General features: G+C 40.6%; 1 protein-coding gene across 1 annotated transcript in view; it reads right to left on the reverse strand.

Moving 5' to 3' along the window:
• ACER3 (alkaline ceramidase 3) overlaps positions 1 to 13,609 on the reverse strand; it is a 71,244-nt gene that overhangs the window by 16,646 nt on the left and 40,989 nt on the right. Inside the window, exons 5-7 of the mRNA XM_082076022.1 lie at positions 11,865 to 11,946; positions 10,740 to 10,775; positions 1,079 to 1,137 (exon numbers count right to left, since the gene is read on the reverse strand). Coding sequence (XP_081932148.1) covers positions 1,079 to 1,137; positions 10,740 to 10,775; positions 11,865 to 11,946 — 177 coding nt within the window. The remainder of the gene's footprint in view (positions 1 to 1,078; positions 1,138 to 10,739; positions 10,776 to 11,864; positions 11,947 to 13,609) is intronic.

The raw sequence follows: 13,609 nt of genomic DNA on the forward strand, positions 1-13,609 counted from the left end.
AAATTCCAGGCTAAAAACTGAAGTTATCAGCAGTAAACACTGATCATAAGCAGAAAGATCCCACTTTTGTTTAATGTTATAGAATCACAGCATGGAGTGGGTTGGAAAAGCCCTCAGAGATCATCCAGTCCAACCCTTGGTCCAACTCCAGTCCATTGACTAGATCATGGCACTAAGTGCCATGTCCAATCTCAGCTTAAAAACCTCCAGGGCCGGTGAGTCCAGCACCTCCCTGGGCAGCCATTCCAATGCCTGACCACTCTCTCTGCACAGAATTGCTTTCTAATCTCCACCCTCAATTTCCCCTGGCAGACTTGAAGCCCATGCCCCCTTGTCCTATTGCTGATGCCTGGGAGAAGAGACCAATCCCCACCTGGCTAGAACTGCCCTTCAGGTAGTTCTAGAGAGTGCTGAGCTCACCTCTAAGCCTCCTCTTCTCCAGACTAAACAAGCCCAGCTCCCTCAGCCTCTCCCCATAGGGCTTGTGTTCAAGTCCCTTCCCCAGTCTTGTTGCTCTTCTCTGGACCCGCTCCAGCACTTCAATCTCTTTCCTGAACTGAGGGGCCCAGAACTGAACACAATACTCCAGGTGTGGCCTCACCAATGCAGAGTACAGGGGAAGGATCACTGCCCTTGTCCTGCTGACCACGCTAGTTTGGATACAGGGCAGGATACCACTGGCCTTCTTGGCCACCTGGGCACACTGATGGCTCATGTTGAGCTTCCTGTCCATTAGTCCCCCAGGTCCCTTTCTGCCTGGCTGCTCTCCAGCCACTCTGTGCCCAGCCTGGAGCGCTGCAGGGGGTTGTTGTGGCCAAAGTGCAGGACCCGGCACTTGGCCTTGTTGAACTTCATCCCACTGGAATCAGCCCATTTTTCCAGTTTCCAGTTATCCCAGTGACTTAAAAAGACACAAGAAGACAAGCCGTTCCCTTCCAATCTAGCAGAGCACATGAGTTGGAATTATGTACCTAACAAAAGACATTTTGCCATTGCCAATTTTTCATGTTAAGCCCACCAAAAAAAGATGCAAATGTGAAATATAAATCTTACGATGCTGAAGTAAGTGGTTACTTACCATAATACTATATAAACAGATCGTAGCACTATAATGGAAACTAGTGTTCCATACATGATCTGGAAATGAAAACAGAGATAAAATTCAGCAGTTGGATTCAAGAGACTTTATGAAACACTACAGGAGTAGAACATTTTTGAAACCTTTGTTGATTTTTGTTTCTGAGTCTCAGGAAAACAGCATCCCCTCTACCTTCCACAAGTTTCAAATAAAAATATGACTATAAACCATGCTTTTTGTGCAATTACAGGAAAAAACAGTGGTGTAAACGCCCTATTTCGCTATTTTGAATTAGAAAGCAAACACTAGATGGCACTCAGCAAGCACGCTGAAATAAAAACGGTAGAGAAATTCTATCTCTTATGTATCTGTGCATTTTAGCCCAGGATTGCGTAAGCTTCAGCTAAAACCTGTGTTTGAAAGCCGTACTTCCCTCACTGATATTTGATTAATATGTTTTCCTGAAAGCAAACACCTGAATAGACTACGCACTGAGCACCGGTATGGAAGAAAGTTTCCAGGAAGCTTTTAAACCCAACTATTAGAGATGGTTGGGATTCAGTCTAATTACACAGCGGGAAGGCTGTGTGCTCTGAAAAGAATCCACGAGCAAAATCTGGCTCACTGTAGGCTTGATGAATTTGTATGTAATCACCTGACTTCTATAAGAAGTCGAAAGAATAAGTTATTTTTTCTGCCTCATGATCTTTAAATCGTTCTCCTGTTTTTTTATTCACAAACTTAGGATGCACATAAATCCATCTCCAAGACGTACGGGCTAAAGAAGAGAAGAAACGTGGTCAGTGGAGCCTGAAAAGCGATGCAGAAGCCACTGCGGCAGGGAGGATTTTCAGACACTGGTGACAGCAGATTACTTTCCAATGCTTTTTATTCTGAACACTGTTTTCCTGCCAAAAACGAGTTGGTTCCAAGCAGCCAACCCTTGGTCTTTGCCTTTCTCCAGTGGGCCGCAAACCCCTTGCTACTTTTCACTTGTACATTGATTTTTCCTCGTCATTTTTGCTTTTAGTTAACTCCTATGTAATGCTGCTTTCTTTTATGTGAAACAGGTAGCAAAGGTTCCTCTCTTTTTCTATTTCCAGAAGTTGCTAAACCTCACACAGGTATATTTACCAACCAGCGTCCTTACCATGTTTTATTGACCTCCTCAGCCCTTCTTTTAGATTATATTTCCTTCAAGACAAGGACTAACGTTCACTCTGCTCTAACCAGGGAATTCAGCTATTACCATCCTGCAAAAATATGCATGTGTCTAGTCACCTGCCAAAATAGATTGCTGTGGTAATGCCAAGTGAAACCAACCTTTCAAAAGTCCGTAAGAGCAAATTTTCAAACTCCTTTTAGCTTTCAGGATGAGGTTAGTGGCACAAACCATATTAGCGGTGCATATATAAGGAACAAGGCAGACAACAGAGCCCTTATGTTTGACAACAGATAGAAATAAGCTCCAATATTGACTATGTAAAGTCATTCAGCACAGCAGCTCTTTATCTGCATTCAGAGCAAGATCAAATAACTTCAGTAACTCAGCTACTACTACTGGGTGTTCTGCTCTGTGGAGCCAAATTATTTGAAAGGCTAATTGGTTCTGGCTTGTACTTTACACAAAACTGCTGGCTAATTCCAGTTCCCTTGCTGGGGTACAGCACATAAATCAGGAGAAAACACCCCAAACCTGCAACATAGTGATGAATATCAAGTGCTTATCAGTCCCAAGCAAAAGGTAGAAAGGAGACTGCTCAGGTATGTACGGTGCTGTATGCTGGTACAATTCATCACTAACATTTTGCCTATAAAGACCTCACCATATAACAAATACGGACTGAATTTTAAAGTTAAACAACGTTTTACTTCATCAGTGTCAATTAAAACAGCCTGTTTCATTTTCCTAATCAAACCCAGTAATTTTTTCCAAGAGGGATAGCACAGAAAGGAATAGCACTCATAGAAAAGCTCCCCTGGAACCCAAATCACAGTTTGATGCCTTTTCCTTGCTGACCTTCCCACAATTTCCATTGATAAAATGTTCTTCTGCAGCAGAAGAGATGAAAAAAACCTACCCATGAAAAGAAATTTATATCACGGTGTGCGACCACCTTCCTGCTTTTACCCAATTTGCTCTGGGGTTCATTGTACAAGAAGTTAGACAGCATCAGACTCTGCCTAGAGAAACACAGCTTATAGGCGGCCCAAAGTCCTGCTAAAAGGCTAAAAATGCTATTTTTCTTTGCAGCAGCAGCTGCTAAAAGCAGGAAAGAGCAAACACTGAGAGAAAAGCTTTCTTTGTAGTGCCTCTGGTATCTCCTAGTGAGTTGCTTAATGGCTTGCAGAAGAGGACAGTCTTAAATGGAGGGAGGAAGGAGAAAGAAAATCATAATAAAAAGAACCTTGCAGCGATTGAACAAAAACATGCCCACAGTTGACACTTCAATTTCTTGCTTTTTCCGCTCCCCCACACAAAAGGGTTGTTAGTGGTAAAACACATTTGTGTTTAAAAGCCTGTGAAAGACGGGGACAACAAAGCGTTGTGCTCTGCACGCTCCAGCCCTCCCCTTCACGCTAAGGCAACGTCGAGATGGTGCCGTGACATGCGGAGAGCGGAGCCGCATTTACAAACCGAGCTACACAACTTAGTTTACACTTAGATAGTTTATACTTTAGTATATACTTTAGTTTATACTTTATACTTTATACTTAGTTTATACTTTATACTTAGTTTACACTCTTAGTCCTTTACCACCCATGGATCTACTGTTTTCATCATGGCAAAAAATCGTTAGGTATTATCCTTCCACGCAAAGGATAAAATACAACATAAAAAACCCTACCTTATTCAAGTTGACTCAAATTTCTCAACTCCTTTAGCTCCCTTTTTTTAAGTAACACATGACATAAGTGAGAGATGAAAACCCAAGCAAGTTTTTTACTATTTTGTCTCATAGTGCCTTTAAATTGTAGGCAAAACAACACCCTCGCGCTACAAATGAAACAAAAGGAAATGGCAGAATCCCATCATTTTTTGTTATCGTTAGAAAGTTCCCTCTTTACTGCTTAAGATACGAATAAAGCTGCAGGTATCTCAGCTTTGCAATGGGGAAACACTCAAAGTCTTATTAATACACAGTGGATTAGCCGATAAGGAGGCCAAATATGAAGAACATCTTTCTAATTCCCAAAGGGGAACTAAGTGTTTCAGGGCTTGGTGTTTGGCAGGATTTTCGGTGTGCAGGCAGTTAAGCAAATCATACAGATTCATTTTTTATGGATGTGGTTTGGTACTCCACACTGGGGGGAACATACAAAACTGGTTCTTCATCTACCCTTTTAGTACAGAAAGAGCCTGTTCTTTCTACTTTGTTTCCCCTGCTCCTGGCCGTCTGCCCATCCTTCGTTAATCAAGTCAATTTATCAGCCTCAAATATTAGCGTACGCATTGGGAACTGCACGGAGAGATTTTGGGTTCTTGGCAACCACTGCTTATCTATTAATATACCAACCAGCTCTCTAAAAAAATAGCCTAAGTACTTAAAGTTGGAAACTGTGTTTGCAAATTATAACGAGGAAAACAGACTTCTACATGTTACTGGATTTCTGGAAATGAAATCTGAGCAGAGGGAAAAAGGAAGGACAATCCTCATGATGACAATGAAACACCGAGTAACTCCGTGTAGTTACGGCTGTTTAGTGCCACGTGCTGTCCTGACAGCTCCTAAATGAATTAATTCTGATTCGCTTGGTTTGGTCTTGTTTAGATGGCCATATATGATGGCAAAGTGACATACAGGTCACTGTTTCTGCGTGGCACCGAGGGGATCTCCTGAGCTTTGGGGACACTGCAGCAAACTGAGTTTGTCTTGCATCCCTTTCAACGCTTCGTAGAGCTGATCCTTTGGGAAGTCTGAACATCCTTCCACATTCCTTACGATATTGTGCAGGTGGAGGTACTAGAATGAAAACCATACTCGCTTTCTGGAAGATATCCCCATACAAGCTGTGTGACAGAATGAAATGTCACTTGAATTAGTTTTATACGTGGTTTTCAGCAGGGTAGTGTCCAAGCAGAAAAAACTCTCTGGCGAAGACATGCCCTGAAAAGGTTCGTTTTTAACGGACTGCTTGGAAATGGGACCATGTAGAATGTCAGACAACATGTTCCACAAATCTACAACTAAGTGTTGCCTGAGCAGCGGGAGAGACTGTGAAGAGCTGTAGGACAGCGAGTGGGTCCACAGAGATTCACCAAAATGGGGAGTCCTGTAAGTTTTGAACAGGTTGTGCCTTGATGTAACATATTCCTCACGCAGTTTCAGGCTCCCATATGTACTTCTACATAAGTATTTCATAGTGATTTCACTTCCATTTGTGTATTTAAAACACCTCTGGAGAACAATTTTATTAAGTTTTTCATTTTGGCAAATGAAATTACCTTTTTTTTTTCCCCCACGCTTATTCTCTCCCTCTTACCCACAGTCACCTTAATTCATAAACCTAATACCTGTATTTTACTGTGGCAGAAAATTCACCGCTCATATTATTAATGGTGTTCAGTTTAGAAAAGGAATGGCTGGTATTTGCCCACCAGTGCATGCTCTTCCATTCTGAATCATTTGCCATCCTAGTCCTCAAGGTTATCTCCTCATCTCCTCCCCTGTACTCAGCGATGCCTCAGAACTTTGTATCATCACAAAATTCCATCAGTACATGACTCTGTTTTTCCTGCTATAGGTCGTTAAACAGTTCCACTACTGATCTGAAGAAAGCCCAGACTGATCCTGCCTTTCGTTATCTCCTTTAGTCATTTTCCACTAGTTGCTCCCTTCCCTTATTTGCAATTCTCACGCTGATCTACTTCTCCAGCTCGTGCAGTTTCTTATGAGACACCACAACATCACTTCTGGAATGTCAACACAAAAAACATTTTTTTAATCACAGAATCACAGAATCGACTGGGTTGGAAAAGACCTCAGAGATCATCCAGTCCAACCCTTGGTCCAGTCCATTGACTAGATCATGGCACTAAGTGCCATGTCCAATCTCAGTTGAAAAACCTCCTGGGACAGTGAGTCCAGCACCTCCCTGGGCAGCCATTCCAATGCCTGACCACTCTCTCTGCAAAGAATTGCTTTCTAATATCCAGCCTAAATTTCCCCTGGCAGACTTGAAGCCCATGGCCCCTTGTCCTATTGCTGACTGCCTGGGAGAAGAGACCAATCCCCACCTGGCTAGAACTGCCCTTCAGGTAGTTCTAGAGAGTGCTGAGCTCAGCTCTAAGCCTCCTCTTCTCCAGACTAAACAAGCCCAGCTCCCTCAGCCTCTCCCCATAGGGCTTGTGTTCCAGTCCCTTCCCCAGTCTTGTTGCTCTTCTCTGGACCCGCTCCAGCACTTCAATCTCTTTCCTCAGCTGAGGGGCCCAGAACTGAACACAACACTCCAGGTGTGGCCTCCCCAATGCAGAGCACAGGGGAAGGATCACTGCCCTTGTCCATGCTAGATTTGATACAGGACAGGACTCCATTGGCCTTCTTGGCCACCTGGGCACACTGTTGGCTCATGTTGAGCTTCCTGTCCATTAGTCCCCCAGGTCCCTTTCTGCCTGGCTGCTCTCCAGCCACTCTGTGCCCAGCCTGGAGCGCTGCAGGGGGTTGTTGTGGCCAAAGTGCAGGACCCGGCACTTGGCCTTGTTGAACTTCATCCCATCGGAATCAGCCCATCAGCACATCTCCTAACATCGAAGAAACAAAAAAAGCTATCAGCTTAGCCTGAACGTTTAATCTAATTTCCTATTTACCTTTTATTAATAATTATGTTTGCTCAAAATTTGCTTCGAGCTCTTGCAGGGGATGGCTATGCAGCTAAAACAGGTTTTTAGATCTCCTTCGTTATTCACATAACTTGGCCCACTATCTGAATGAGGTTTTTCATCACTACGTGTCTATAGGCAGCATATGGTACATTACAAGTAAATAAAACAGGCTGGAATACAATATGTGTGGTAGCTGACAGCTTTCTAGGCCATCTCATATTAGATTGAAGGCCACTTGTAAGACTTGAGTCTAAAAATTTAACTGCCAGGGTCATTTCTTCTAATTCTGCCTTATATTTGTGCATCTATGTATTGCTCCATACCAGCAGACAGTCTCCCACCACCCCTTTCCTTGTATAAGCTCAAATATACATGTGGTAAACAGGGATAAGCAACTAATCTGATTTAAAACTAATTCTGAGGAGAGTTTTAACCTGTCCAGGTCCCCAATCAAATTCCCATTAGAGATTTGTGTGCTGGATGGGGAAGAGGTAAAGCTGTTTTCTTTGACAACAACCAGGGAACTGGGATGCAGGAATGTTGAGCACCATGGAAATTAGGTAATAATAGCGCTCTAACTGGAGAGATTTTTGACAACAACAAGATGCTTATAAAAGCCACCGCTATCTTTCATTTAATTGATAAGGCTGTAAAAAATACCAAATCACTTATCAGGTAGGGAAGTGTTATTTTTCCTAATGATGTGCAGCTTCCAGCTGACCAAACCCTGCATCTCATCCTCCCCTATGGTTAAAGCACTGAGACCCTTAAAGATCTGGATGGAGAAAAAGAAGCTGGTCTCTGTTGCCATTGTGCCATGAATAATAAACTGAAATCCCCTTCATGCCCTGCTGGCAGCAAGCAATTTATGAACCTAAGCTGGGAAAGTAGAAAGTAATTCACTGAAAAATGAAGCTTGTACCGTGGCTACTGAATATAACGGGAAACCTTTCCATTCTTATTGCTCTCCTTTCAGGGAAAAAAAAAAAAAAACACGCTGAAACAATGAACAATATAAAGTTGTCCGTGTAGTTATTCCCCCTTTTGCAAAGCTGACAAATGATGATGATCACAAATGGGAATCAAATGCTGCTTTATGTCCTGACGCTGCTTTCCAATAGAGCCAGCCACTGAGACTTCAACTACAATTACATGAGCATATTTAACTTTACTTTGAGTCTATGTGACCCACTCAGTTGCAAAATACTTACTGAAATTATATATATATATATATATATATTAATAAAGGACAATAAAGGACAAATAAAGGACAAATAAATAACCTTGCTTAGCTGGGCAGTCAGAGAAATCTTTCCTCTGGATTTACAATATATTTGGCAAAGATTGTGAAAAAAAATGAGTTCAGTACTTGAACATCTGGAATTTGGCCATAACTGTATGTTCTCCATAAAAATCAATGTTTGGAAAGAGTTGTTGTGTAAAGTCCAGCACTTTTATGGGCCTAAATATTTTCTACATTGATTCCTCATGTATACATTTTAACATATTATTCGTATTCTGAAGCTATGGGAAACCAGACGCAAAAAATTAAAGGTCTGGGATATCAGTTTGAAGTAATAATATTTATCACCTTAATATTTGTGACATGCGACAATACCTCTGCCAATGCATCAAAGTGAAATATTATGAAGCTGTGATATATTTATTGCCATAAATGTAGGTTGAATAGATAACGGATTAAAGAAATAGAAGTCCACTATCAGTAATAAGTTCTGCCACTGTTAACAAAATTATTTTCATTCAAAACTAGTTATAACCAGCTTAGTAAAAGCATCAGAAATCACCACTTTCAGCCCAGCCGGCGTCTTCCTGCCAGAAATATAAGTAGGGGGAATAAAGGCCAGAAAGGGGTTTATTAACATTATCAAAAAACCCTGCAAGTTTCTCTTTTTATCTATAAGTAGAGTAGCAATTCATGTTTCTAGGAGAGATTATTTGGAGCAGCTGGGAATTTATTTTATTCATCAGTGCTTCACTAATCCACCGACAGGAATCACACATCATTTTTACAGCTGCTGATGCAGCAGGTACATGTGGACCAGTGATGGCACAGCCGATTTCAGAAATTAAGGCTTTAAAGCTCTGGCCTGCAAAGAGCTCTCTGCTCTTGCTTGGCAATTTTTCAGCTGTTATTCCTAATCAAAAAATCATAAATGAGGGAAAACTGCTCACGGCACATAGAGATGAGTGTGATTTCTGAGCTCCTGTGAAGAGGCAAGTGATACAAGTCCCGTCCCCGCGAGCAGTGGATGCTCATTAATAGTCTTGGGCTGCTACACAAGGAACCTGCACCCAATGTGCCTTATACGGCTGAGACCAAAACAGCCTGTCTGTGACATAACCACAGAAATTCTGTGTTTAAAGTCAGCTTGAATTTGTGCAAAGTAAAATTGAAAGAGAAGGAAAAGGGAAAGGAAAAGGGAAAGGAAAAGGGAAAGGAAAAGGGAAAGGAAAAGGGAAAGGAAAAGGGAAAGGAAAAGGGAAAGGAAAAGGGAAAGGAAAAGGGAAAGGAAAAGGGAAAGGAAAAGGGAAAGGAAAAGGGAAAGGAAAAGGGAAAGGAAAAGGGAAAGGAAAAGGGAAAGGAAAAGGGAAAGGAAAAGGGAAAGGAAAAGGGAAAGGAAAAGGGAAAGGAAAAGGGAAAGGAAAAGGGAAAGGAAAAGGGAAAGGAAAAGGGAAAGGAAAAGGGAAAGGAAAAGGGAAAGGAAAAGGGAAAGGAAAAGGGAAAGGAAAAGGGAAAGGAAAAGGGAAAGGAAAAGGGAAAGGAAAAGGGAAAGGAAAAGGGAAAGGAAAAGGGAAAGGAAAAGGGAAAGGAAAAGGGAAAGGAAAAGGGAAAGGAAAAGGGAAAGGAAAAGGGAAAGGAAAAGGGAAAGGAAAAGGGAAAGGAAAAGGGAAAGGAAAAGGGAAAGGAAAAGGGAAAGGAAAAGGGAAAGGAAAAGGGAAAGGAAAAGGGAAAGGAAAAGGGAAAGGAAAAGGGAAAGGAAAAGGGAAAGGAAAAGGGAAAGGAAAAGGGAAAGGAAAAGGGAAAGGAAAAGGGAAAGGAAAAGGGAAAGGAAAAGGGAAAGGAAAAGGGAAAGGAAAAGGGAAAGGAAAAGGGAAAGGAAAAGGGAAAGGAAAAGGGAAAGGAAAAGGGAAAGGAAAAGGGAAAGGAAAAGGGAAAGGAAAAGGGAAAGGAAAAGGGAAAGGAAAAGGGAAAGGAAAAGGGAAAGGAAAAGGGAAAGGGAAAGGAAAAGGAAAAGGAAAAGGAAAAGGAAAAGGAAAAGGAAAAGGAAAGAAAAGGGAAAGAAAGGAGGAGGGAGACAGGAGGAAGGAAACAGGAGAAAAAAGGGGGCAAAAGGGAGGAAAAAAAAGAAATAAAAGGAGAAAAAAGGAGGAAAAAAAGAAAAAAGAGAGGAAAAAATACTATTAAACAAAACCCAGAAAACCAGAAAATCAAACTAGTAAGTTAAAGTGGAGAGCAAACCACGGTGCTAAGCCACCCCAGCCAGGCTCCATTGTCAGGTCACCGTTTCACAGCAGCTGCCAATGGCAAGAAGGGGACAAAGACTCATGAGCCCTCCCCTCACACACAGCTGAGCCCTTAGCGGGGTCACCTCCTTACACCTGTTACTGATGAAAACCACCTGAAATATTAGGAACAAATGCTACAACACCCATTAAACCAAGAGGATGGCAACATGATGGGCAGCGATACTGAAAGATACTGAAAGAAGAAGCAAGAGGCAAATTGCACTTGCCTTCTGTCTTCCTTTCAGCTATAAAAATCCTGTAAAACATCCCACTAAATAAAGCATAATTTAAAACAAGAGCAAGATTTACCTGATGGAATACAGGCTCTTTCAAATTTAAGTAAACCTGGAAAGATTAAAGAAAGAGAAATAATTTGCAACAGAGAATCATAACGTTATTCATGTAAATATTGGCAAGACGTGTTCTGTTAGAATCAAGACACAAGAGCCTATCCATGCATTATTAAAGTTGATTTAACATTTGAATTTCTCCTGGTAAAACCTGAGGTTTTAACTGTGGAGTTATTTCAAATTAAGAAGCACAAATAGAGACATTAACATCTAAAACCTCCTCATTTAACAGAGTTGCGACACACGCAAAACCAGCTATGACGCAGAAATTATCAGGCACTTTATTGACATGTATAACAAGAAAATGTGCTCTATTTTGATTTGCTATTATTAATGCTTTTGACAATGCTTTAACATTTCAGTTCATTTCACAAAACATCTAGGAGTTCTTCCTATTGTTAATTCAGTTCATTTAATTTCGGCTTTTGAAGAGAGAAGGGCACAAGTGTAAAAATTTTAGGAGGCATAGAAGAGAACAGGCAAGTACTTTGAAGGCAGAAAGTGATTTATAACACTTGGTTTTCTTTTAAGAAATGGTTATCAATAAAAATAATGAAGAAGATTCCATCTATGGTTGACAGCCAGCCTAAAATCTATTTTATTCATAAAGGGAGCAAACTGCACTGAGAAATGGAACCACGACACAGCTAAAATTCTAATTTAACAGCTAAGTTCCTTTCTTATTCTGCCTTTTGTTTTAAAACACCAGTTAATACAATGGACTGCACAGCACGGTTCGCTTCTTGCAGTTTGTTGAAGAGGATTCTTCTCATTTCTGAAGTTGAATTAAAGTGAGAGAAGATGGGGAATGAGCTTGTCCAAGCTCTCAAAACAAGTCAACGGTGACTGTTTTCCTCATGCTCCCATTCTAACCACTGGATGACTGCTTTTCTTTTTCATTTATTCCACACTGTGGTTCAGATAGAAAGATTTCAGGTTTCTCTGGCCAGCACATAATTTTCCCAACAAAAGAGTCATTTTGGCCTCTTGACTAGAAGCAAGATCCACTAGTGCCTGTGTAAGCTCCTTTACTGCAGGAAAACTCAACCTAAAGGTGAAAATGTTATTAGAAAAAGTTACTTACAATGCTGACTATGAAGCTGTATGTTATTAACAAGAAAAGCAGCGGATAATTGACTGTGTTCTTGTACTTGAAACATTCATACCTGGAACAGAAAATAAAGGAGGGAGGTAACATCCATCACTTACCATGTACAGGAAGCATTTTTCAAGGTATATTATCACAAAACTTGGGAGAAAATTGATCCAAAAGAGTCTTAGGCCTTTCAAGAAATTGTTGCTCCTCCAATAAAAATGTGTCGGGTTAATATAAAAATTTACAATTTTACTTGGGGGATTGGACTAGATGATCTTTTGAGGTCCCTTCCAATCCCAAACATACTGTGATACCAATAAGTAACATACATATATATATGTATAGTGTAATAAACCCCATAATCAGGTGACACATATACAAAAAATAACCCAGTCAGTGGGAAGAGTTTGGGAAGCAGCAGCATTTTCAGAAGGTGCTTAAGGGGTGATAATGGATGGTAAATTAGAAATGAGTTTAAAATGCAATACAGCTGCCAAAAAACATTATATCTGTGAGTTAAGGGCAGCATGGGAAAGGGACTAACTCACCAAACAGTGAACTCCAGAGATTTGCTAAAATGCAGGTTGTTTATGACTTTACTACAGTCACAGTGCAGTAAATTTGCTAGATTGGGCAGGTAAAAAACAAGCTAATTGCTCCCAGTATGCAAAATAACTAATTAAAATGAGCTTCATAATCTCTACGCTACGCTGCAGTCACAGTTGTGACAGAATTATAGACCTACAGCCCAGATCGTGCCACAAAAAAGGTCCAAAAAACCCGACAAAAAATGAACTTGGAGAAACAAAAAATCATGAGGCCTGGAGAAAGTTGTCCATATAACCCAAATTTACAGCTGCCTAGTTTATGTGTTTATTAACTTGTGGAAATAGGCACCATCATGGATGAATAAAAGGGAACAAAGTAAAAAACCATGTAGGAATATATGGAAAAAAAAATCTACAAGACAGCACAATGTGCTACATTGCAAAATAGGAAAAGGAATGATACGGCTTGAGATTCAGGAGGACTAAATGATGTACAAAGGAATGTCCTGTGTAGAACTACCACATCACCTACCTTCAAATACAACACATTATTATTAAAGGCCTCCTAAATGAAACATTAGTTTGTTCTTCAGAATATTTTAATTACTACCAAACCTATATACAGAGAGTTTTATTAGAGCTATAAATGCAGCAAGAGAGGTTTTGAAAAATAACAGAGTAACCGTTGCACAAAATAAGCGTGATTATTTTTTCGAGCAGTTTTTTATAGCCATTTCTCATCCTTTCCCCCAATTATGCTGAAATCAGATAAAATAAATGCAAAGGCAATTTCTAGGAGATGGGGAGCTACAATTGAAGTATTTCCACTAACAGGGGCATTATGATTCTGGTCCTGAGTTTGCACAAATCATACTAATGTATGAATCACAATTTGATGGTAATTTCCACAAATGTGGGTTTATTCCTGCAGCATCCCAGCTCCATTGCAAGCTACCCATAATCTTCACCAAAGATATCCCAGTTTTCAAGAGCTGAATATTTGATATATTTGAAAGCAAAAAGATGATTTTTTAAATAGTTTCGTCTGCAACGAATTGATTTATAATTTGGATTTTCCAAGTGATAGAACAAGTCATGCTAAATCCAGACCTTGCAGCGACCGGCAAGAAAAATCCACCTTATAGTATCTTTACAGTCACCAAATGCTACATTCCTCCCAACATT

Source organism: Streptopelia decaocto (genome assembly GCF_964273445.1).
Source record: "Streptopelia decaocto genome assembly, chromosome: 1".
NCBI classification, from domain to species: Eukaryota; Metazoa; Chordata; class Aves; order Columbiformes; family Columbidae; genus Streptopelia; species Streptopelia decaocto.